Source organism: Ruditapes philippinarum, unplaced genomic scaffold (assembly GCF_026571515.1).
Source record: "Ruditapes philippinarum isolate M1 unplaced genomic scaffold, ASM2657151v2 ctg75_1_1_1_1, whole genome shotgun sequence".
NCBI lineage: Eukaryota > Metazoa > Mollusca > Bivalvia > Venerida > Veneridae > Ruditapes > Ruditapes philippinarum.
In genome coordinates this window covers 392,252-419,839 of record NW_026859947.1, presented here as the reverse complement: position 1 = coordinate 419,839, position 27,588 = coordinate 392,252, and the positions used below count along the sequence as shown (strand labels likewise).

At 32.1% G+C, this 27,588-nt stretch overlaps 2 protein-coding genes across 2 annotated transcripts in view; both read left to right on the top strand.

Annotated features, from left to right (window-relative positions):
- The first annotated feature begins 316 nt into the window (after positions 1 to 316).
- On the top strand, positions 317 to 5,938 carry LOC132758378 (nucleoside diphosphate kinase homolog 5-like). The gene is made up of 5 exons (XM_060750052.1): positions 317 to 525; positions 2,735 to 2,940; positions 3,529 to 3,629; positions 4,723 to 4,841; positions 5,351 to 5,938. The coding sequence occupies exons 1-5, from the start codon at positions 379 to 381 to the stop codon at positions 5,432 to 5,434; spliced, it is 657 nt and encodes a 218-aa protein (XP_060606035.1). The 5' UTR covers positions 317 to 378; the 3' UTR covers positions 5,435 to 5,938.
- Positions 5,939 to 12,142: 6,204 nt separating this feature from the next.
- LOC132758373 (ankyrin-2-like) overlaps positions 12,143 to 27,588 on the top strand; it is a 209,003-nt gene continuing 193,557 nt past the window's right edge. The window contains exon 1 of the mRNA XM_060750020.1: positions 12,143 to 12,353. Within this exon, the coding sequence (XP_060606003.1) occupies positions 12,306 to 12,353 (48 nt within the window). The 5' untranslated portion in view covers positions 12,143 to 12,305. The remainder of the gene's footprint in view (positions 12,354 to 27,588) is intronic.

Below are 27,588 nucleotides of genomic sequence, written 5' to 3'. Positions count from 1 at the left end.
TATTAGTATCTTAATGTCTCTTTGAAAAATCTCATAAGTTGGGTGTTCAAAGTGTCCTTAAAATTTGAGAGGTGAAGTGTCGTTATGTCCATTTTGAAATTTTCCATACATATGATGCGCCATCTAGAATTTATTAATCTGAACCACGCTCAATATCTCAAATAAAAGTCCCCTTTAAGATATTTAGCGTGGTGCCAGATAATTCATTTATTTTAAACGGGACTATTATATCTTAAAAATCCGGATATATCAATTTTTCAGTTCGCTTATTTAATATTTCAGGAGTTTCATTTCGTTCATTTCGTATAACTTTTCTTGTAACCAAGCAACAGAGGAAGCAGTAGTTGTTTACATTTTTCGTTACACGATTAAGAAAAAATGACGGGTGGAAACGCTGAAGATATTGGAATGGATCCTCCTCATATTTATGTTGAAAGAACACTTGCAATTATAAAACCTGATGCTGTACACAAATCAGAGGAAATTGAAGATATTATTCTTAGATCAGGATTTGCGATATTGCAGGTGCTCGTTTACTTTATTTTAGTGGGTGGGGTACTTTTTCAATTTTATATTGGTGTTCATTTTTTACATCGATTTTAACAAACGTTTACAAACACTCATTTGAATTTTTCAAAATTTGATTTTATAAGTTCTTTTAAATTAGAAAATAGAATTGATACTGTACCAGGTGATATCATACAAGCATGGAAATTATTAAATGGGAAGGAAGATATAGATTATAATGTATTTTTTGAAAAAGCACAACTTGATCGGCGGCACGAAATACCCAAATACACCCAAATATACCCAAATATTGCCCAAATATACCCAAATATAGCAATATTTATTTTTGTTTGTATAAAATATAGATTATAATGAGAAATAAATAAATACTTATAAAATAACATGACTTAGCCTGCTATAACTTTCATTCATTTCGTTGAAATGGGCAGTTAAGATGTTGTAAGAAAATAAAGTTGTGACATTTGCTTATCTACAATATCGCTTCTTTATGAATGCAATTTTAATTCAAGATATGATATTTGTTGTCTTCACTTACATTTTTAAGGTGTAATTTTGTTGAAATTTCATATCATAATAGAGGAAGAAGTCCATGTTATTAAAAAAAGCTTTAATGGAGTACATATACTGTATCTTGGTTCAAAACACAATGATAGGAAAATGTATATTTGGGTATGTTTGATTATATCTTATTCTAACACTCACGTGATTTTGTCACTATAGACAAAGAAGGAAAAAAACTGGTGTTAAACTGCCAATAAACACCCGTTAGGGACTACTTGTATATGCGCTGTTATGTTTTCACCCTCGATTGTATAGTTTACAAAGCATTTTAAAGCAACAATTAAAAGCATTTTTATTTAATTTTTCAGTTCGTATAATGTTTTCTTTTCATACAATACCAAAATAATATCTCACATACACTAACGCCACATATTAGATCCATATCAGCTAATAAATATTTTGACAAAACGGCGCCAATCCGTAAGCAGCGTAATGACGTCATCCTAAGTAAACAACTCATTCATAAACAAGCTGACCTTATTTCATACAGACAAGAATGATAAATGGGGCACTGATGTAAACACAATACGACGTAAGTTTTTAATGTTGAAAACTTGATAAAATAACGTGTTTTTTCTTATTATTTCTTTTGTTTAAAAATTTCTCTATCTTCGCAACAGTAGGGTGCGAAAATCGAACAGCCTTATACGAAAATCGGCACCGGAAGTTATTTCCGCTTGAAAAATAACATTAGTGATTTTCCTTATTTCATCGTGTTAGAATCGAAATAACATCGGCCTGAGAGGTGTATATCGGCTATTTAACACCGGTTTTGTCGTTTTGATGCGACAAAATTAACCACTCAGGCCTACGGCCTTCGTGGTCAATTCCTACGCATCAAAACTCCAAACCGGTGTTAAATAGCCGATATACACCTCTCAGGCCGATGTTATTTCTTAAGTGAAAGTGTATATTGTATTCATGATTAAAACAGCACTTTTTAGTATAAAACATTTATTTTTAGTATAATTGGACAATATTTGGGTATATTTAGGCAATATTTGGGTGTATTTGGGTATATTTGGGTATATTTGGGTATTTCGTGCTGCCCCAACTTGATAATCATCAAATCAGAGGAAATTCCATGAAGTTGAAAATAAAATCATGTAAAAAGGAATTAAGAAAACATTTTTTCTCATTAAGAGTAATACCAGAGTGGAATAAATTACCAGATTCTGTAGTATGTTCACCAACGCTGAATTCGCTAAAAAACAGACTCGATAAGATTATGAAAAACAAATTTTATACTGTTATACCGGAAAATAATCATTGGGTGTCAGACCTCGAGGGGGTTATAAGAGATTTCTGATCTCGCGACCCTACGCTGGATAAAGTAAAGTAAAGTAAAGTAAAGCTGTAAACAAAATCTTTGGGAAAATGTGAGACAGAGCAGAGTTTATTAGCTGTTAATTCTCCCACTATGTTTTAACTAGATTTAATAGTTTAAGTAAAGAAGATACTGTAAGATAGGCATAAAAGCATGCTTGATGGAAAATGTTGTAAGTAATGGTAAAGTAAGGATAGGAGGGTAACACGTTAACTGTTTGTATTTATATGTCAGAAACACTAACAAAGTGGCACTAAACCATGTTGAAATTTAATAATGCCATTTGTGAGTTATATCATGTCTAATTTTCTTGATCAGAAAAGACGAGTACATTTGACACCAGAACAAGCCAGTGACTTTTATGCTGAACATTATGGAAAACTTTTCTTCGCAAGTCTTGTGGCATACATGTCAAGTGGGCCAGTGATTGCACTGGTCATAGCAAGAGACCAGGCTATATCCTACTGGAGAGAATTAATTGGCCCAACCAACACAATTAAAGCCAGACAGACTCACCCAGACAGGTGATTTTTTTTTCGTAGTTTTTAATTGATTTTGAAATATAAAAGAAGATATAAAAAAGTAGCATTTAAATAATGGCTAAACTCTCTGTGCATGAAATGTTATTATTTTTACAGGAGATTGGAATAAGAATTGTATCAGTTAAAAATCATAATTTTGATTTTGAAAAATATCGTAAGCATTACTCTGAAATGGCTGAGTGTTGATTTAAAGTGTTAATTTGGTATTTTTATTATAAAAAAGCATGATGAATGTTGAAAAATATTTGAAATGTCATTCATATTTCTTTGAAATATTTTCTTGTTCATTGGTATTGCAATATAATATCAAGTGAGGATTATGTTTTTTTTATTTTGTGAAAAGTTCAATTTTTTTTTTTTTGGAATTATTTCTCAGGCATTTTTGTATCAGTGTAAACATACAGCTAAATACCTTTATATATTTTATCTCATTTCTATTGAAAAAAAACAACAACATGTAGGAGGTACATTCAAAAACGATCAATGTTGTCTGTGACTTTAAACTATTCTACAAGATGTTGTATTTTGTGGTAGGAAACCATAATAAAACAACTTTTGTTTATTCCACAGCTTACGAGCTATATATGGAACAGATGATCAAAGAAATGCTCTTCATGGAAGCGAAAGTTTCACAGCTTCAGAAAGAGAAATCAGATTTTTCTTTCCAGACAGTAAGTCAAAATATTTGAGCCGTGTCATGACAAAACCAACATAATGGGTTTACGACCAGCATGGATCCAGACCAGCCTGCGCATCTTCGCAGTCTGATCAGGATCCATGCTGTTGGCTTACAACTTTATAACAAGTAGAGAAACTGATAGCGAACAGCATGTATCCTGATCAGACTGCGCGGATGCGCAGGCTGGTCTGGATCCATGCTGGTCGCAAACCCATTATGTTGGTTTTGTCATGACACGGCTCATTTGTTATTTTCTGTGTCAAATGTTCTTTTATAAATAGGTGTTGGTCAGTTGTCATCTGTTATATAAACTGGTATCAGCTATATTAAACTTGTTAATTTTTTTTAAAACTTGAAAATTTCACACCACTGGAATGAAGGATATTGAATGAGTGTAGATTTAATACTAAATTTATTAAATGAGTTGAATAAAATCATATTATGTGAGCGTCTGGTGAGCATAATATTGTTTTATTTAACAAGCTCAATTAATCTAGTATTGAATCTACACGAATATAATATTCTATTTATCAGATATATATAATAACAATGGTAAACTGTTAAAAAGAGACATTGACGCACCTACAGTGTAACGCTAACATTAATACGCTTTACCACAATATTTATATATAGCACAAATGAAGTCACTTCAAAGTGTTATTACTAGTGTAATATTGTTTTTATTGAATGACTTTATTACACTCCTGCGCCAAAGTTTGTGATAAGATTTTCTTCTTCTGTTTTTTTATGTATATATGTTATATACTTGTGTTTACCTTTACTTTGTATTTAAAAACTTGAAATGTTGGCATTTCCTTTAAAGTTTTAATTCTGACTCGTGGGCGGCAAAATTAATTGCCAACAACCTGTACGGACAAGTGGAAATTTTCAAAAACTAACTAAATAATTTATAATCATACAGAAAAGTTAAAAAATGCTTACGATAAAAATGAACAAGTAAGTCAAAATCAGATATGCCAGCCTTGTGACACAGACCTGTGTATATTTTTTAATAAATTGAAAATTGATTGAGATTTTAATGTTTGTAGCATTTTAATAATTGTATACATGTATGTGTATTGCAGGCATTATTGAGCCAGTTCCAGTTGGTCAGGCATCAAAAGATTTCCTTTCAAGAAAAGTTAACCCTACTTTGTTAAAAGGACTTACAGAATTGTGTAAACAGAAACCACTTGACCCTGTGGTGAGCTATTGTTCTTAAAATTTGTTGAAAAATATTATATTCACAAGTTCTCATCGTAATAAATTTATGGCTTAAAAATTTTGGCTTTTACAAATCTTAGTGTTTCTTAATGTTGTATTTTATTTTGATGTTTTATTTTATTACAGAATTTTTACATATATTGTAACCTTTTAAGGCTTGTGTCCATAATTTTTATTGCCTTCAAATGGTTAAATTTTAAGTGAACTACTGTGCAAATAAACATATATGTGTATTTTTGATGTTTTAACATTTTTCATTAAGGCATAATGTGACATCCATTAAAAAAAAAATAATTATCAATGCATAAAAGATTTGTCTGTTTATGTCCATCGATTCTTTTTTTTTAAAAAACATTGGACTGATTATGTTATAAAAATTGTATATTTTTCATGAATTTATAGATAAAATTGTTGATGAAAGTTTTAAACCCTTAGTGCAGTTTAGTGTTGTTTTTGTCATATGATTTATTTCTTGATATATTTTTATAGGTATGGCTAGCAGACTGGTTGCTTGAAAACAATCCTAACAAACCAAGAATTGGCCAGATGAAAGTTCAGGAACCAGACTGTTAAATTATTTATCATATAAAGAAAAATAAACATTTAATACTTAAGAACATAAATGGATTTAACAGTCGATACAAAAAAGACCAGTGAAAAGAACAACAGGGAAACAAAAATTAACAAGATATATCTGCTTAAGAAATTAAAAAATTAAAAAATGTTATTGTCTGATGTTTTGTCTGTGATAAATTTAATATTTTATTTTATATACATGTATGTCATTTAGTTAGGTACATTGTTTTAATGTAAAGTACATGCTATTAAATTTATAAATAAATACAAAGCAGGTCAGCATATTGTATGGCCATTTTTCTTTGCATCATTTTCATACTATAAAGAAGTCCTGTTGTCTTTCTTTGCACATTCTGCTTTTATACTTTTTAGGAATTTATCAAATAGATTCATTCAGACTTTGAATTTATTATATTATTTATATCATTCATGAAAATAAAACATGTACCTAGCATTATAAAAATGTTGGAAAATTAAAAACATTTGTTATCATTTTCTGCATTTACAATTATATTATTTAATGTATTTTCCCTATTTCCCTATTATTATTTGATCCTCTTTTATGGTAAAAAGATCATTTTCGCTTTCTTTCCAAGTACATAATGATTTAGGCAAAAAAATTAGGCTGTACTACATAATGATTTAAGCTGTACAAATAATGCATCACATTTAAGTTAAATGAATATATACATAAAGATATATTGTGAACATAAAATCATAGACATCAATATCATGTTCTGGTGTTGATACATCTTCAGCTTTGGTCTTGCAGTGGTGATTTTAATTTTTGTTTGAAAAACAATTCTGTGCTGTTTTAAACAAAGTAATTCAGTAATATTATCTAGGAAAAGTGCATCATAGCATTGTTAAGCCTTCTTCAAGACAGCACCAAAAGAGCTATTAATAGCGTGCAGTGGTGTTTGTTTCTTAAAATAGAAGATTGGGAAAAGAATTGCGCTCTTTACTAATTTACATATAGACAGCGGACCTGGAGATTAGAGGTTTCAAGGGGTTTCCGTATTATCTATGTACCATCGATGACAAATTTCATTTGAAATCTTAATTCTTTTAATTTGACAATTCTTTTAAACGATTTATTTTAAAAATAACATTTATTAACCTTTAGAAAAGCTTCAGGCCACTTTAATGATCGCATATTTAGAAATGCTGAGTTGCAACATTTAATGCCTTCTAGTCAGGAGTTCCTTCCCCTTACACTACTTTCCGTAGTAAATGTAGACGGGGAACTAAACTAACTTGAGTTAAGCTCAATAACCCTTGGACTAGAACATCACTGTTCAGAATGCTTGGTATAAATCCTAAATCCCAGTTTTTGTAACATATCTGTCATTATCTACTCCATAAAGTTTTCAACTTCCAACGTTTCGAGGGGTTTCTGTGAGTAGATAATTATAACTAAATTGTTACCAGAATGATTTTAGAACAATATCTAAAAGGTCTTTTATATTGTATGTGTCTTTGTATTTAATGACCAGCAATGATTTGTACTAAGTATACTTATTTAGTATGCATTTTACTTGATTCACTTTGTGTCTTTGTTTAAAAATTAAGGAGTGACAATGAAAATTTTAGAAATTCTGAAAAGAGGAGAATACCTAAAAGCAACAAAGACAAAATAAATATTACCGCAGAGTGCAGACCCTGTTTGATTGTTACTATTCTTGGAAGATGTTTTATATAGAATGCATCACATATTTCTCAAGCCTAATAGTTCTGCACCAGTACACACATGTATTATTTTCAGTGAAACTTTTCAGTCTTCATCAGTGAATTAATTTTATTGAACATAATTAAATTATTCAGTTGAACAAGAAAAAATTAACATCACTGATATTTATATGTATATTGACAACTCTTTATGGCTGCCACACAGCACAGCATCAGTGCTGCAGTTTTGGTGTGTATGAAAATTTTAAAATGACATATCCCTTGAGAGCAACAAAAAACAAACATAAATATGTGACAATCAATCTTAGATAATTGATGTTTTTATTTAATAAAATTTGACATGCCGTCTAATTTGTAATGTGACTTGAATGGTCTGACTCCTTGTTGTGTACAACTCCTTCAAATGTAAAAGTCAGACTATTTGAAGACTAGTATGAGCTTTTATCACTTTGACAACTGTACTAATGTCAGCAATAATCACCGTGGGTTACAGGATGTCATATCTACTTGATGGCAAGAGTACATAAATCTTTTGTGGATTTTGACAAAATTATGCCCCTTTTTAGCTCGACTATTCGATAAGAATAAGTAGAGCTATTGCAGTCACCCGAGCGTCGGCGTCGGCGTAACCACTTATGTTAAAGTTTTTGTAATAGTTCAAATATTTTCAAAGTCCATTGACATATGGCTTTGAAACTTTGCACACTTGTTCACCATCATGACCCCAACCTGTAGACAGGAGGAGGTAACTCTATCAAGCATTTTGACAGAATTATGCCCCTTTTTCGACTTAGAATTTATGTTAAAGTTTTTGTAATAGTTCAAATATTTTCAAAGTCCATTGACATATGGCTTTGAAACTTTGCACACTTGTTTAACATCATGACCCCAACCTGTAAACAGGAGGAGGTAACTCTATCAAGCATTTTGACAGAATTATGCCCCTTTTTCGACTTAGAATTTACGTTAAAGTTTTTGTAATAGTTCAAATATTTTCAAAGTCCATTGACATATGGCTTTGAAACTTTGCACACTTGTTCACCATCATGACCCCAACCTGGAAACAGGAGGAGGTAACTCTATCAAGCATTTTGACAGAATTATGCCCCTTTTTCGACTTAGAATTTACGTTAAAGTTTTTGTAATAGTTCAAATATTTTCAAAGTCCATTGACATATGGCTTTGAAACTTTGCACACTTGTTCACCATCATGACCCCAACCTGTAAACAGGAGGAGGTAACTCTATCAAGCATTTTGACAGAATTATGCCCCTTTTTCGACTTAGAATTTACGTTAAAGTTCTTGTAATAGTTCAAATATTTTCAAAGTCCATTGACATATGGCTTTGAAACTTTGCACACTTGTTCACCATCATGACCCCAACCTGTAAACAAGAGGAGGTAACTCTATCAAGCATTTTGACAGAATTATGCCCCTTTTTCGACTTAAAATTTACGTTAAAGTTTTTGTAATAGTTCAAATATTTTCAAAGTCCATTGACATATGGCTTTGAAACTTTGCACACTTGTTCACCATCATGACCCCAACCTGTAAACAGGAGGAGGTAACTCTATCAAGCATTTTTTTTACTATCAAGCACTAAGAATAGTCGAGCGTTGCTGTCCTACCGACAGCTCTTGTTATTAAGAATGTGTATGACCTAGCTGCTATATTACTTTTGAACTTGGAATACTGTTTATAATCATCACTATAACTTGCATGCAAGGGAACATAACTCATGGACTTTGACAGAATTATCTTTCTTTATCAACTTAAAAATACATGTTAAAGTTTTAAAGCAACTTGCCTCCAGATTCAGGCTGATTTTCATAAACATTTTGAAAATTTATTATAAAGTAGAATATTTACAAGCGAATAAAGAAAGTAATTTACACAATGCAAATGGCACTTTCAATCCACATAAATAATTAATTACAATATAAATGTCAAAATATGCAAAAAAAGCCCTTACTGTGTCTGTCACAATAAATATAGCAAATCAGTCATTTGTTGCATGTAGTAACACTTGAATATTTGGGGGAGAATTTAAATTTCTAGGCGGAATCTGCCATTGAATTCCGCCCCATTTCTGTGCAGAAAATTTCGTACAGGCAACATGTAAATTATAACTTGAATTGTAATTATTTTTACTTTTCTAAAAGAGTACAGTTTTCTTAAGAAATATTGTGGCTCATCTGAAAGCATGTGCACAGCTTTAACTCCACTCAAAGAGCTATAATATTTTATTAAGCTTTGAGCTCAAATTGTACTATACAAGTATATTGTGTTTTGTCACTGTGAACGCAATGAGAGCTGCGTATCCCCTCATAATTATAATCCTTTACTGCCTTTGACTCTGAAACACCGTAATAAATAATATAATGTTATTATATACAATGTTTTCATGTAAGGAGGCTATCCAGCTAGCTTACAGAATGTCGGTGGTTCTACTCAGGTGCCCAATAGTACCTGAAATAATGCATGGAAGTGCACCTGAGGTCTTCCTTCAGTAGTAAAGCTGGAATTATCACCATATGATCTGTATACTGTGTTGGTGTGATGTAGAACCCAATCAAACAAACAAATTACATACAATGTACAACAAGAAGGACTTTGTTATTTAATAAAGATTGAAAAAAAAAATGTCTCAACTGAATCATTTTGTCAGCACATATCATAATATCAACATACTGGTATATTACATTTGTAAGTATAGTGATAATGAATATATTGAATGAGAAAATATTTGATAAGCCTGACAGTACACTGTGCTATGTGATTACATACGTGTACACAACTTTAGTAAATAGGCACAGAAAAAGTAATGCTGTATAAATATTTAAAAGCATCAATTTTTAAAACATGAAGCAGGTAGAATGATTATGTTAATTTAATATTAAAATTAACACCTGGCTGAAGTTAGACTTTTTGCATTTTGTTAACATTATAAATTTACACTAATAAAGTCATGTTATTATTATATATTTTCCTATCAGCATTGTTAATTAAGATATCTATTCATTTTTATATATTTCTTCTTTTTTTATTGAAAGACCCTTAGCTCTATACTACTGGCACCAAAAAAAAATCAAAGCACAGAAGGCGCTGAATTTGTTTGGGTCTCAGAATGTAAGAAAGTTGCAGGTTGTGAGATTATATGTCACCAATGCTTTCCAGCGTTTTAATTGTAGTAAATTGGCTATAAGACTAATTTCAACACTGATATTCAATCCAATGTTTATTTGACTTTAACAATTTGAAGAAAAAAATGAGTTACCTTTACTGGGATTTGAACTCCAGACCTCTCGCTTCCTAAGCGAGCCCGAAAACCCTTCAGCCACGGTGAATTTATATGTGAACAGCCTGAAGAAAACCATATTATTCTAAATTAGGGCTTGTAACGACTTTAACTGTTGTTTAACACAGATGTAAATAATCCTGGACCTTACTATAAGCATGTATATTTATAAAGAATCAAAGGGCTGCAAGTTCTGTGGTTTTTCTGATCTTTGCAATCTAAATCGTACTGTATATCTGTATGCATTTTCCTGTATAAGTTTATTTTTATGTATTATAATTCATTTTGCAAGGCACCAGAGTTTGATACATACGGAATTCTGCATAACTAGAGTTGCATCAAAAAATCATTTATGTTTCATTTTTTACGACAGCCACACTTTATCCTTGCATATCATAGCTACTTCCTTAACAAAGACACTTAAAAAAGAATTTAACAAAAAAAAAAGTTTCCTCAACTGGGATTTGAACTCAAGACCTCTCACTCTCTAAGCGAGCGCGTTACCACTGTACCACGGAGAAGTTGTACACACAAAGTCTGAATAACATCAAGTCATTCTAAATTTAGAACTTCCATTGCATTTCGGGTTTGTAATCCTTATTAATTTCGAGGTATTTTGTTCAGGATAAGCCTGTTGTTTAAAATTGAAGTAAATATTTTAGCGAAAATTTTCTCGCCCAAACAGTCCGACATGTAGAATCTATATATTCCACTACTCGGTTTGTGTAGTATTTGGTAATCCACATCGCTAAAAATAGTATTTTCATTGATAAAATCATATTCATCCGCGTAATTTGTGATTGTGCATTTATTGACAATTCTATAAGCCAACGCTATTGTTTAACTTTGAATGCATTGTAATTTGTTGGATACTTGTAACAAAATAAAATATTTCTTTCTTTTAAATCGCTAGTTTTTAGCTGTTTTGAGAACTACTTGTTGTTAGGTTTGTCGTAAACTTCTGTGTCAGAGATTGAATGTCCGCTTTGAATTTACTTATTTTCGATCAGAAAATACAATAAAACAATATTAGAAATCTTCGACCATTCGGAAATCACTTTGCTTGAAAATTAACGCGCCTGTCTTTGAACATCTTTACGCAGTGATCTCCCCTGAATTTTTCGGCGTTAGTGTACATACAAAAGGGAAGTAACCGCTTCAAAAAAGTGGACTTCTTTCGGCATTTGCAATTAACAACATTAGACTCTGAAATTTCGCTACCATTATTTGTTTGGTCTGACGACCCAAACAAATAAAAACGAAAGAGATAATAAATTTGATGATTAATAACAAATATTAAACTTCTGAGGCAGTTATTTCAATTATTTCTTAAATTATCCAAATCAATTTAGATTTTAAGAAATCGAAAAAAAGAAAGAAAAATGTTATTGGTAGTGAGATGAACATTTCTGTTGAACAACTGACATTGAGTAATGGAGAGTTGCCTTACCGCTGAATGACTACTATAATTACACTTTGAATATTTGAATTTGAACAGGAATTGTTTGTACCATTTAGCCTTGTAATTTACTGCAAACTTGCTGTTGTAACAATCTGGGACTAATAATGTATCTTTCTGTCCCAGGAACAATATATTACCTCAGAAATACATCCATGATATAACATATTCTCATAATGCAATCAGATGATGACAACAATAATATACTTAATAGCATTCGTTAATAATTTAACAATTTTGGGAATTCCCTTCCTGACACCCCTGTCGCGTAACATAAGATCGTCTTGTCTATCGCCGCCATTAGCTAAATATCGATAGAGTAACGCAGCTTTCCCGGTGAAAATAGAGAGCTTAAAGTTTAGAAAGTTGTGCAACAAGTGTATAAAAGTTTTGTTTCGATGTTCAGGGAATATTTGGATTAATGGAAGAGACAAAAACTGATGCGGAAGTGGTCCAAGATGGGGATCAGGTACGAAAAGCTTTTGTAAAAAATTTGTTTTGCAGGTAAATTTTATTGACACCTGAAAATACCTGTATTTTTATCAAATCAATCTATACAGCATTGAAATCACGAAATGACTCAACAATTGTAATGTAATGACAATAACTGCGATTCTGTAATAATTTATGTCTCTGAAATGAACATTTTTTGTGCTATTTATGCATATTTCTATGTGAATCTCTTAGTCTTACATCTGTAACATGTGTCTTATTTGCTACTTTGCATTTGAATTTTAGCTCTTACACAGAGCTATATTTAAATGGTCACAAAGACTGCATTTGATTAGATTTTATTTAAAGCATTTTGAAATATTTTTTTATTTATGCAAGACATTTGACACACTGAAATTATGGGAAACTTATGCTGTTGTTGTAACTAAAGCATCTAAATTATAAAAACTTATTTCCTGAATTCTGTCTTTTCATTCAGTTATTGGTCAGTGACTCCGTGTACATCCTAAAAAGCTTTCTGACCAATCAAATACTGGAGATCTGAGTTTGATCACAGAAATATTCTGTATAACTTTGGACATCTGCAGGTCATGAGTTTAAATCCCAAAGAAGTTGCCATTCTCTTTCAGTGTTCCTGCATCCCCAGTCAACATATTATAATAATAATATATAATAGAAGTAATTATAAGTATTACCAGTGATATATTGTGGGCCAAGTTGGTATAGGGCCGAGATGATTCGGGAGCCAAGTTGACCCAGATTTCTTTCCCAGTTGCAATAACAGCGTTGGAAGGAATCATCGGGCATCAGTTTAAAGTGTTATGTCATAATATCCCCTAGAAGGGGTTTAACATTAAGAGAGGATACATAAACTTGCTATTTATAAGTAGCAATGATTTCTTGAGTGAATTATGATTACTAAATTAAGAATAAATTAAGACTGTGAAATACAGACCTTGGTGTTTCAAATCTACAATGTTTTACTTACCAGCCAATAAATGCATCTACAATGTCATATCAATTGAATATAAACATGCCAGTGCAATAAGAACCTTCCAGGTAATGTAGTAGTAATTTATATTAAAGTCTATCCACCTTAACTTCAACTTAGTAGTGAATTTTGTATTTCATTAAAATTAATAGCAGGGTGCGCACCCCTGACACATCACTGTTTAAGGTAACGAAGGTATTTCTGAATGGAAACTAGCTTCGAAATATTTTCAAATCAAGCCTCGTTAATGGATTTTAAAGTATTTTCCAGAAATGTTTTTGCTTTGGCACAGTAATTTTATTGGTATGCCAAACACAAAACATGTATTTACTTAGCTACAGTAGTTAGTAGTATTACTCATTTGAAATTGTTCACTGCCTGATAGAAAACAAAATGTTAGAACAATTTAAAAATGTTATGGGGAGCAGTTATTTGTGAATTGACTTAAGTTTAAACTCTAAGTCAGTGAGTGTCAAATTTCTGTCTGTATTAAAAATGATATTATATTATATTGTAATATGATATATAATTTTTGTAGTTTCAAATGTTGGGAGGTTTAGTTGACAGAAAGCTGTTGCACACAATGATAATATAGCACTAATTTGATATCGCAAATATAAATGCATCTGCTGCTTTTTGTAGTCTTTAATATCAGGTACCCTAATATATATGATTGTTCAATGTTGATGGAAAAAAATAAATCAAAACTGACGAAATTATGCCAGAACTGCTTCATCAGATATATCTTTAACCCATTACTTCATGAGCATTTTGTGAAAAATGGCTGTTTTCATTGAAAAGTCTCCCGTTACAAGTTCAAATTGCTATAATACTATAAAAACTGCTTCAACACTAATCAAACTTGGCACAAATGTTGACTGGACCATTGCCCTTGCAACAACATGCTCAGGCTTAAATTTTCTGTTACCATGGCAACGAGGGGACATCTCAAAATTGCCAAAAATCACTATTTTGCGTTGATTTTTTCCATTATATTTGATTTCAAAGTGCTGCAACTTCTCAATGGATTGAGATAGAGTCAAATGCTTTTCAGCGTTGGTTACACGTTACCTTATTATCAATCTGGGGTCATTTATAGCCTCTCACAAGTCCAAAATTTTCTTGGCGATGAGGGGGACTCCGCCCCCCTTCAAACCCCCCAAACAGAAGGGGGCACATCCCCCTTCTGGCAACCCCCTGATGTATCTTTTGGTTGGGGGGCCGCGCCGAAAAAGTGGTCACTTTTTTTAACAACATTTCTCAAACAAAAACAAGTGTTAAGGGCCTAAATAATGCATTTTTTCACCATTTGAGTCAACAAAAAGGGGGGGGGGTGAAAAAGGCGTTAAAAGGCGTGTATATGAAGTAATGGGTTAACAGAAAATGATGAAAATACTTGAAATTACTCTAAATCGCGTTTTTCCATGTTTAAACATGGCCTGTCATATAAATTTGAAGAAAAATTGTTGTTTTGTAGATTTTTTTTATTTTTTTCATTAACCCATTACTTCATGAGCATTTTGTGAAAAATGGCTGTTTTCATGGAAAAGTCTCCCGTTACAAGTTCAAATTGCTATAATACTATAAAAACTGCTTCAACACTAATCAAACTTGGCACAAATGTTGACTGGACCATTCCCCTTGCAACAACATGCTCAGGCTTAAATTTTCTGTTACCATGGCAAAGAGGAGACATCTCAAAATTGCCAAAAATCACTATTTTGCGTTGATTTTTTCCATCATAATTGATTTCAAAGTGCTGCAACTTCTCAATGGATTGAGATAGAGTCAAATGCTTTTCAGCGTTGGTTACACGTTACCTTATAATCAATCTGGGGTCATTTTTAGCCTCTCACAAGTCCAAAATTTTCTTGGCGATGAGGGGGACTCCGCCCCCCTTCAAACCCCCCAAACAGAAGGGGGCACATCCCCCTTCTGGCAACCCCCTTATGTATCTTTTGGTTGGGGGGCCGCGCCGAAAAAGTGGTCACTTTTTTTAACAACATTTCTCAAACAAAAACAAGTGTTAAGGGCCTAAATAATGCATTTTTTCACTATTTGAGACAACAAAAAAGGGGGGGGGTGAAAAAGGCGTTAAAAGGCGTGTATATGAAGTAATGGGTTAACAGAAAATGATGAAAATACTTGAAATTACTCTAAATTGCGTTTTTCCATGTTTAAACATGGCCTGTCAAATAAATTTGAAGAAAAATTGTTGTTTTGTAGATTTTTTTATTTTTTTCATTAACCCATTACTTCATGAGCATTTTGTGAAAAATGGCTGTTTTCATTGAAAAGTCTCCCGTTACAAGTTCAAATAGCTATAATACTATAAAAACTGCTTCAACACTAATCAAACTGGGCACAAATGTTGACTGGACCATTCCCCTTGCAACAACATGCTCAGGCTTAAATTTTCTGTTACCATGGCAACGAAGGGACATCTCAAAATTGCAAAAAATCACTATTTTGTGCTGATTTTTTCCATCAAAATTGATTTCAAAGTGCTGCAACTTCTAAATGGATTGAGATAGAGTCAAATGCTTTTCAGCGTTGGTTACACGTTACCTTATTAACAATCTGGGGTCATTTATAGCCTCTCACAAGTCCAAAATTTTCTTGGCGATGAGGGGGACTCCGCCCCCCTTCAAACCCCCCAAACCGAAGGAGGCACATCCCCCTTCTGGCAACCCTCTGATGTATCTTTTGGTTGGGGGGCCGCGCCGAAAAAGAGGTCACTCACTTTTTTTAACAACATTTCTCAAACAAAAACAATTGTTAAGGGCCTAAATAATGCATTTTTTCACTATTTGAGACAACAAAAAGGGGGGGGGGTGAAAAAGGCGTTAAAAGGCGTGTATATGAAGTAATGGGTTAACAGAAAATGATGAAAATACTTGAAATTACTCTAAATCGCGTTTTTCCATGTTTAAACATGGCCTGTCATATAAATTTGAAGAAAAATTGTTGTTTTGTAGATTTTTTTATTTTTTTTCATTAACCCATTACTTCATGAGCATTTTGTGAAAAATGGCTGTTTTCATTGAAAAGTCTCCCGTTACAAGTTCAAATTGCTATAAAAATGCTTCAATACTAATCAAACTTGGTACAAATGTTGACTGGACCATTGCCTTTGTAACAACATACTCAATCTTAAATTTCCCGTTACCATGGCAACGAGGGGACATCTCAAAATTGCCAGCATTGATTTTTTCCATCAAATTTGATTTCAAAGTGCTGCAACTTCTCAATGGATTGAGATAGGGTCAAAGGCTTTTCAGCGTTGGTTACACGACCTGGGGTATTTTTTAGCCACTCTTAAGTCCAAAATTTTCTTGGCGATGAGGGGGGGGGGGCCTACCGGCCCTTTAAAACCCCCAAACAGAAGGGGGCACACACCCCTTCTGGCATGATGCATCTTTTGGATAGGGGGCCGCGCCGAAAAAGTGGTCACTTTTTTAAACAACATTTCTCAAACAAAAACAAGTGTTGGGGGCCTAAATAATGCATTTTTTCACCATTTGAGACAACAAAAAGGGGGGGGGGTGAAAAAGGCGTTAAAAGGCGTGTATATGAAGTAATGGGTTAAGACTTTTTGATAAAAAAATGGTTTCTAAAAAAGTTTAAGACTAGAGGGAAAATAGAAATGCAGATTATGTTTATTTTTGTTGTCAGGTCATTATTACATGCATATTTATTTTCCTTCAATTTTAATGGATTTTAGCAATGGTGTTGACACTTATTTGGTTTCCATTAATTCTTAACTGAAAAACACCATTTTCCTATTTTCTTTCAGAACTCTGTAAACATACAGTAACTCTGAAAGTTTCCCTTGTGTCCTTTTAAAAGTAAATGAAATGGAGAATATTCTTGTGTTTCAGTGCTTTTTATTGCAGGCTGCAAAAATATTTGCTGTATAATGTTTGGTTTTCTGAAAATAACTTCGACAAAGTATTAAGTTTAATCTGTAGAAAAGAGTGGCAATGTCTATCTGTGCCTAATATAATAGTCTTTGTAAAAGTTACCAAGTAACATGATTTCTTTGATGCTTTTGCTGATACTGATACTTATATGATTTAATTAGATACCAAACAATGTCAGATTTTCACTTACATTGTAAATAAGTATTGCCTTTAACGGTTGGTCCATAGCCGATAGTACTATCAATATGTTTAAAACGTGAGATTAGGACCTGAGACTACTGTTGCGTTATGTTACTCCTGGTTGGGTTGTACAACATATTTGGTCCATTGCTAGTATTGTTAACACTATGTCAGCTGGAAAGTAAACATTTAATATTAAAGTTCTTGATCTTCATTTCAGTTATCAATTAAAGAATGTATCATGAGCGAAGATATCACTTATACATTATATTAACAGTTAAAGTCCTCAGAATAGGTTTATGAATGAAAACCAAAGTATGTGATATGTTTAAAATGTCCACTTACAGAGTGACTAAAATATGCCTTCCTAGTCATACCAATGATACTAAAATGTATAGTAATATTTGATCTAAAACTTGTTTTGACTTAAGTCTTTATTACATTTAACATTTTGCAGAAATTTTTAAATATTTTTAATTGTTAAATTATATGTTTTTTCCTTATATAGACTTTGTTACAGAATTTTGTATATATTATATTGTGATGGAAAGTTTTCTTTGAATTCTTGATATTTGGATAAGGTGTTAATATTATTATCAACATGAGTTTTTGTTTCAAGGTAAAATCAAATGTATTCAAGATATTTCAAGTTATTTAAACTTTAAAAATGTAAAAAAAAAGAGTTTATTACTCACATCAGTGGATATGTATCTTTCATGTACAATAAACATATAACATGTATGAATCTTGATAGATCAGAAAGAGGATCCTACATGTATACAGTATACCAGCGAGGTCAGATTATGTTTAAATTGCATATTATGGCAAGAAAGTGGGTTGTTGTTCTTATTACATTATGTTGTGCCTGTTTAGTGTAAATATAACTTGACATGCACTCAGGATAATAGGCAGATGGCTTCCTGTATGATCTTATATATACTACAGGACATGAACTCTTCATACATAATACAATGTAGATATAAAGATATGATATCATATATTTTTACAGTGCAACCCAGGGCTTCCATTAAGTTGTCAGAGACTTCAAAATGTCTGACAAATGTCTAGGGAGTCACATTATATAGATTAAGAAGGAAAAGGGTAACATTTTGGAAGTCACAAGCAAAAATCAGGAGTAAATGACTCCCAAACTTCCACTATGAGATGGAAGCCCTGTAACCATTGAGCATGCTGAAATCTAGAGTTGACTTATTTAGATACCACTTTTGGCACTGTCCTTTATCAATTTTGGAAATGTTAAAATGAAAACTTCAAGCACAGGACAGTCATTTTATTTACTTTGGTCATATTGCACTATATTAATGTGTTCTGCTGTAAGGTTAAATCAACCTGCCATTGGAGTAGCACAAGAGCAATAGACTTCGGAATTTAGAATATTTTGGGTTGTTCCGGACACGGCCACAAACAAACTTTTACAATGACAGCTTTGAATATTAGCGCTTCAGGTTGACTAACCAATTTTGACCAGTAAGTGCACTGTGAAAACCCCACATTTGCAGAGTTCCTAATAACATCAATAATAGTTGAAATTGAGTGTTAAAATATAAAACACTCTAGCACAAGCATTGAAGCATTGTAAATGGAGAATGGTTGTTTAAAATAGTTTGAATTGAATTGTATTTATAAAAATAATTACTTAATTAGTTCAATTAAATTGAAATATCAGAAAGGACATCAAGTGTAAGTTTGCTGACTTTGTAATATTAAACAAAGGTTGCATGGCAGGTGTTCATCAAGGTCAGGTTCAACTGTATTTCATTTTGTAATTGAGATTTTTACTGTTTCAAGGAGCTGTGTTATGGACAAAAGTATAATTAATGTACCATAATTATATTGAACACTTTAAAATGTTGTTATTAAGATTGCCACAAATTTAGTGTAACAATCCTGCACACTCTAAACACAAATGTTTAGTTATTTAATTAGTGACATTGAATGTTTAGTGAAATTATTTATCAATGTTATTTTATTGTGAAATGCAAGTCAAAAGAAGAAAGAAGTATTTGCAGTATTTGAACCATTTTAAGTTCTTTTTTACATTTAGACCTAAGTTTGTATTTCGGAACTTTTGCTGCTACATGCATAAAACATATAGCTGTTTATTTCCAAATGTCATCAGCAAACTGTATATCATATGCAAATGGTTGTTCAGTGTTCCTGTAGCTGTCAGACTGACTCCCTAGACATTCTCGTTTTTTGCTGATAAAATTGTCACTTTATGCAGAGAGCATGAGATATGCAAGTCTAGTATTATAAATAATTGCTGCCTCATTTGGGATAATTTTCCAACACTCTGTAATGGAATCCAGCTTTTTTGAAAAGGTCAACATGTAAATATGCTTGGCAAATTTGATGCTATTATCAAAACACTTTGGGAAGTTATGAAATTTGTCCTTGTCACCATAAAACATGGTTTATTAGAATTATATCACACCTTGAAAGGAGTGTAAGTATATTAAAGACAGCCAAGTGGTCATTTTATGGCTATTTATACCTGTTATACATACACAACTGCCTATGTTACAGCCAGTTCTCCTGTGAAGTACACTTTAATTACAGGTACACATTTAATTAACCCTTAACCTCCTGAATTTTTATAATGGATTTGCCCTGCTATGAATTTGGAACAGTCCCATTCAGAGTTTAAGGGATTTTGTTAAAAAATTGAGCTACTATTCCTGTATGGTTTGCAGAGGGATGTTCACATGACCTGAAAAATTAAGCAAAAGAGCTGATAAATAGTTCTGAATACATTTTTGTAAAGAAAATTATGAATCATTATATTTATAAGTTCTTCTGTATGGGTAATGCATGTTTGTGTATATAAGTACCTCTTGAAAACACATTATTGTAACATAAAGGCCAAGGGATATGTATTTTTCTCTTCAGGTATGTTGTTCACCTACATGTATGAGTGAAGTATGATTCTGTAAGGTCAAGTAAACGGCCTAGAAGTCTGTGAGCAATTACAACCAGTATAGGATCTTACAGTGTAAACAAAAAATTCCTCTGCCATACCGTTTTGGCAGCTGTTAACCCCATTGCTTCACTTGGTTTGGTCTGTTTTGTAACGTTCTTTTTGAGCTGAGCGCACAGACTTTGAACATGAGAGGCTAACGGTTCTGTTTGATTCCGAATGTAAATCAGAAATACTGAATCATGCTTGTTAATTATGCCTTTAGTTAATAGCCCAATATGTCAGGCATCAGACATATACACTAATTATATAAAATGATACGAGTGTTTGGTTCTTTGTTTATTCTGTGGTTTTTTGGTCTCGTTCTGCTTATAGAAACAATAATTTGCAAATTGGGATGAAATAACAGTTCTCAAGAGGCAATAATGATAATTACGATTTTTTCTGTATTATTTGGATTTTTTTTTTTTGGTAAATGAAAATGTCAGAAAGATTTTGCAGGAGTACGTAGATATCATACATATGGTTGCTGTTGCGCACAATTGTATATTTAGCTCAAGTTTGAGAAAAGTGTGGGTGTATGGTGATAAAATACTTCTTTGGCACTGCTATTTCTACATGTACATGTATGAATTTGGATATCTATTTCAACAAGTTTTTTGTCTGGTTATCTTACATTATCAAACTAGGGATTATAGACTGCTTCAAGATTTCTTTCAAACTTCCAGTGGATTTTTTTATAAAACTTAAGATACAGTCCTGGTGCTTTCTTAATGCTTTAAATTTACTATCTTGCATGTTTCCATTGTAAACATTGTTATAACTTAGCATATGTTTTTGTTGCTTATAGCATATGTTTTGTTTCAAAATTTACTGCATATTAAAAACCATGCATAAACAGAGTTTGTTGTTGCACAAAAATCTGAAATGAATTAATTATCCTGGCAGTGGTGTTGCATGCTTACGAAAATTAAGGGGAGAAACCCAAAGGAATTTGAAACTTTAGGAAAATTAAAATGTTGTAATATATTTTATTGCCTTGGCAGTAAGGAGATCAAAAAGATATAGCATACATTTACTTTGTGGTTTTGTCAATCCGTGGCAGCCAGCTATCCATTTGATTTTTTTTTTATTTATTCCTTGTCATGTATGTTAACATGAAAAGATTTTATGTTTTGAGAATTAAAAGTTAAAAGTACAGTTTGTAAATGCTGAACTATTTTGGTCTAAACCTTGAAACTTTATGACTCATAAAAGGAGTAAAAATTAGAGACATTTACAAAGATAATATTGTGATATGCATAATCTCTAACTGCATGGTCTTTATATTTCTGTCATACATAAGTTTTAAATTATGTGTCTATCTTAGAATGTTTAAAGTTGCATGCCCCCAGATGAGCCAAAATATTTTAGGAAAGTCAACCTTGAGAAAAATGTACTAAAATTTTAAGAAAGGTGAAAAATATTTACAATTCAAGAAATAATTTACTTGTTATGAGATATATGCAATTAATGACTGCATATTGCATACATTTTTAGCACGACTTTTTCGACCATCTAGGTCAGATGTGAAATTTTAATTATAATTTGTTTTTATCCATTATACTGCAATATTCATTCTTCAGTGTGTTTGACCTTAGAAGTAAGAAACATTCGAGCTTGGTCCCCCCCGTCTGGCGGTGGTTCTTTTTGGGGATGGTATACAATTTTGTTATTCACAGAAACAAGACTAGGGGTGGCTCTTGTTTAGGGATGGTGCACAATTTTGTTATTTTAATCATGCATTCATAGAAACAAGACAATAAAAGCAGGACAAATCCATTACTGGTATTAATAGTTGGAAAATGAATTATGATATTAAGGAAATGAATACAAGCTATTATATAGTGAGTTATTATAGAATTGTAGTGCCAGGAGAATGATGTTTACATGTACGTTTCCTCATTAATAGCAGCAATAACCGGGCATGAATATTGTATGTACAATGGATATCACCAGAGTATTTCGTGCCTCATTGTGAAATCTTCTAATCTATCACGTATTACCGATACGTGTAAATGTTCACGCCCCCACGGAATTAACTATTATATTGCCAGTAATTTTGTATTCATAGTCTCTCATCCACTTACGGGTAAAAATCGTAAAATATTTACACGGAGTTGCGTTATGACACTTCAACAAACCTATGGCAATTTATGATAGGGACGAAAAACTATATAACAATTTGTTTCTGGGTTTTGTTTGAAAAAAACATTCCAGCGTATTTATGTTAAACATATAAATCATTTGAAATAGATACATTTTTTAAACATTTTAGGGGGCGAATGTAATTCAGGATGGCCGTACCTCAGCAGGGATATATTAACGTTTTTCCATTATGTGTACTTATACAAACTTGAAAAGCTTAAAGTTAATAAATCACCTGTCCGTGTTAGGTGTAATAAATAATGAAGAAATGGTTATCTTTTGAAAGTAAATTTTATCTGTTAAATTTAAAATGCAATTTGTTATGTATTCACAATATATTGAAACAATTAGTTGATGATATGGATTTTATTTAAAAAAAAGACAAAAAAAGACAACACAATAAATGCAGTAAATGTTTATATAAGCTAGCTTGCAGTTTTAAATAAATTTTACAACCACCCTTACCTTGCTGAATTTGCATAAGGGACTTGGCCTGCTTGGAAAATTTCATTATTTGGAATGGCCCATTGTTGATTTGAGGTATGCTTAGGTGTGTAAGATTGGAGAACAACAACTTTAGATGGCGATATAACGCCTTAAAAAAAACTAGGGATGTCATTTGGAGTCCGGATATCCGAACGTTCGGATAACGATTCGGTGTCCGGAGCCGATTTTCTGATCCGGATGTTCGTATAAAATATTTTAGAATATTGAGAAAATGTGATAAATACATGCGTTGAGATGGTGTTGACACCATATTGTATATTGTACCTTAGTTTGACAATACACATCTTAATCTCTGCAGACCACAAAAAATCAATAATAACTATAATAATAACGAGTCAATTATGACACATGTTGTTAGTCAAATTTAAGTTTTGTAAGATTCAAGATGGATATTCTAAGTCCCGTGCGACTGTCATCGGCAACGATGTTACATTTTTTTATGTCCAAATTTAAATATTTAATTAGGTTATTATTTTTATATATATTTCGGCTTACCGACCCGTCGACTCCTTATTTTGAGACAATGAAAAATCCGCAGAAATAAAATAATCAAATAAAGAAATGCACTTACGAATAATATGTTAATTATCACAGCTTTATTGAAATTGATACGAAAATTATCCGACAAAATAACTTTCTCCTTTAGTATTAATCAAACATGTGCATTTTTTTAAAAACCATTTTTTTCACATTTCTTTTTTCACTTACGAACACTTAAAATGTGTGTAATTCATGTAAGTTTCGGCACTTTCTTTGATGATTCGAATCAAACAGCCAGGGCTACATGATGGTAAACATCAAAGATTGGCAGATTCTTTTGAAAAGCCGGCTACACGCGTGTCAAAGGTCATCGTGTGTAAATTGTATGCGTGTTATTGAACAATGGAAACATTATGTTTAATTTTTACGCACAAATGTGAGCGAATTTTATTGCGTATTATAGCGCTAATTGAGGAATTCAGACAATCGGCGGCGAATTTCGTTTTCATTTCATTTGAAATCGTAAGTACCACACGCACTAAATCTATTGATAACAGCTAGTCGTATTCTATATAGAAGAAATAAAATCAATAACGGAAGATTTTTGATATGTATCATTCAATTAAAAAGGAAGAAAAACGAAATACTACACTTTGAAAAAGGTCGCGAAAAAATGGTTACGTCATATCAGACATCTAAGAATATAACAACGATCCGAACATCCGGATGTATCCGGATGTTTGATTCGGATAACCGGATGGCCGTTTCGGCTCCAGATGACATCCCTAAAAAAACCCATGTTATTGCTTCTTATTAAACTTCAAAAAGTTGTTTTGATGATGTATTGACAATAATAATGAAATATATCTTTTTCTCCAAGTAAAGTATCAGTTTATTAATTAGATATTTTGTGCACTGTTAAATAAACTTTCAAGGACTAGTCCATCAGGTTGATCTAATAAATAGTCGTACCTATTACACTGATTCATTGAGAAATAATTTACGTTACCCCAATAAAAAGCAAGTATGAGTTTAGATGATTATCAGAGGTTGTATTGACTGAACAATAATTTTAGAGATTAAGCTAAGAGCTGGGCAAACAATGAGGTTATTTTGTTAGTGAGAGTATTAAGCCATTCCCTATACATTTAGATTTCAAAATATTTGTTATCGGAATACGTTTGCTATAGATAATTTTATATGCTTCTTTCTTAATTTTGAAAATTTGTCAAGTAAAAGACAAATAATTGTTTAAAGCAAAACCAGAAAAAGTCAGTAATTGTTTAAATATACTGTTAAGTTTTATGATTATTATTTAATACGTACATGGGAAACTTTTTTCATAAGTGAGTATAACATTAAACTAACTTAACATACACAGAAAATTTAATGTTCTTTTTCCATCAAAAGAGAGACAACTGCTACTTATTTGCATTTAGAAAATTCCTGTACTTGTTGTCTCCCTTGATCTAGAAAAATGGACTCTTCCAGTTTGTTAACAAATTAATCTTTTTCAAAAACTTTGTGTTGACAGTTGTTAGAAAGGATGTTGTCCTTGAAGGCCTTCTGGCGGCCTGGAGCTACCAGGCTGTCAATATATCAATTGACAGCTCTTACGATCAGGTAGTTGACTTGTGATCAATTAACGTTTAAAGTAGACTTCATGGGGCGATGCACTCTTTGAATCTACTAATGATCACATGAAGTGTGCTGCATTTTACATTTTACAGAGTAAATTGCTTTTTGATGAAGTGTTTGTGTGACATTTTATACCGTATTTTAACTCTATTTTCATCACCGTTTTATAGAGGAAAGAAACTTGTCAGAAGCCAGCTATTAATGGAACTGAAGCAGCGGAGTCAATCAATTAATGTTTAAGTAACAACATGGTTTAATGTGAAATGTTCATTCATTTCTATAAATGTCTTCAAATGATTTGAATCATGAATCTTTGAATATTGTTGTTCTTGTAGAAAATCACTGATATGTACTGTACATCGATGCATTAAAGCATGTTATTCAAGACTAGAATAGTAAATTTTTATACATTAATTGTTTCTATTATTATATTATATTTCCAGAAACAAAAGTGAGAAATGAAATTTACAATTATGGTTTATCACCTTTTAAGAAGCTGTGATGGTGTGAAACCATTTTACATCTTGATTCCATGGGGGACCATATACACTTCTGGAGTTAATGTTTATTCATAGATCAACTTTATTCTCAGCAATGGATCATCAGCCTTCCTTATATTTCATTTCCAGTTTATTCACATTCGGAGAATCTTGTCAACAATTTATCGTAGGCCCATGATCAATAGTTTATCCTTATATTAACAATTATCCTTATTCCATTACTTTATTATTTTTAGAGTTCTCAGAGTCATTCTCTTCAAATCTGTATTGATTCTCTTATTTAGATCTCTTTTGTCCAGTTTGCCCAAGACGAATATCTTTCTCCCTCAGTGATAATGGTCAGATTAACATGTTTTTCATTTGTCCCAGATTGACATGGGAGTATCCTAAGGGAAATTCTGTCAAAGAAATCTGAAATCTTTTTGATACGGGACAGAGTTGCATACTACTAAAACATGTATATGCATTGCAAATTAATGTCTAAAAATAGGAACATTATTAATTGATGCTTGCCAACACTCCAGTGCTGGCCAACACTTCAGACAAACGGTCTCAGTGGCCAAGTTTAAGTCCCTTACTTTGAATCATTTGAACAGCAATGCTGTCTGTTTGAATCTTACAATGAGATGTGTTAAAATCAGTGCAAAAAAACGAACAAACAACCAATGAGATGAAGCTATTCAGTTTATTTGCCAATGATATATTATAGATGTTTCCTTGCAGAATTTGCCTGCTCATGTTTTGATACTATTATCATTTCAATCTTAAATATAGCATCAGTATCACCTCCCCCTAATAAATATTATAAAATTAAATAAATGCGTGGTATAAAAAATTTAAACATTATTATCTGTAAATGATTGTTGATGTAAAACTAGACATAACAATGGGGATAAATGCCTGTTAGCGGCTTAAAAGAAAAGACAATTATTGCCAGGCTTGATATATTAAAGTTTAAGTTCAGAGACAGAGTCTTAGATAGAAGAAAATATAGCTATCATTTGGGTAATAGAACTAACATATCGCCAGCTTGTTGAGAAAATGTTGTAACTTCTTTAATGTTATATGAGTTACAGTCATGTAGCACAAAGCCCTTTATATGCTTGTAGGAAAAGTGTTTTTTTTGTCTTACATATAGCTTGGTGCAAAAATGTTGTAACTCCTTCATTATGTAATGCGAGTTACAGCTGTTTCTCACTGAATTCTCAAAATGTTCACAGCATGGAAAGTTGTAAAGACTGTATCATTAAAGAGACAGTCCAAATCTGACTGAAAGAAAACGGGAGAGAAATTCTCTTACAGCTCTCCCTTGGGATTCCGGAAGCAATAAAGAGATGAAGAAGAAATTAATGCTTTCCTCTTATCAACAATATCACACAAGAAAAGGTTTTTTTATGCTAATACATGCAAATTAAGGGAATGGATTCAGATTTTCAATTTGGATTTTCAATTCATTTAATCATAATATAACAGTGATTCTCAAGGCTTTTCAACCAGAAATTAGATCTTCAAACATTGGAATCCGTTATTTGATCTTGCATGATTTTGGATTATGAACTAATATGTTTGACAATAGAATTTAGCTGAGGGAAATATTTAACACAATGCATGGAGAGGATTAACTGAATTAACCCCTTCGTTCGAGGATTGGTCAATTAATATTTATCACTGGGTTCCCTGCTTTGTAGTTTATTGAAATATCTGTCTGGTGTAATAGAAATGTGGAACTACCCCCTTAGAGAAACATGTTGGGTAAAACAATGCTGATGGTTACTGTTAGGTTTTGATGAATAGTGAAGCTTATTGTACTCATTCAGGTGTCCTGGTCACTCTTTGGTTTTTGCTATGCAAGTTGGTATCTCTTAATTTACTGAAGGGAATAGATTGAAACTTCACTGATAGGCGCA

Excerpts from the sequence above, each read along its gene's own strand:
- LOC132758378 (XM_060750052.1), top strand. The coding sequence starts at position 379 with ATGACGGGTGGAAACGCTGAAGATATTGGAATGGATCCTCCTCATATT. Across the intron at positions 2,941-3,528 it reads AGACAGACTCACCCAGACAG|CTTACGAGCTATATATGGAA; the intron begins GTGATTTTTTTT and ends TTTATTCCACAG. Across the intron at positions 3,630-4,722 it reads CAGATTTTTCTTTCCAGACA|GCATTATTGAGCCAGTTCCA; the intron begins GTAAGTCAAAAT and ends TGTGTATTGCAG.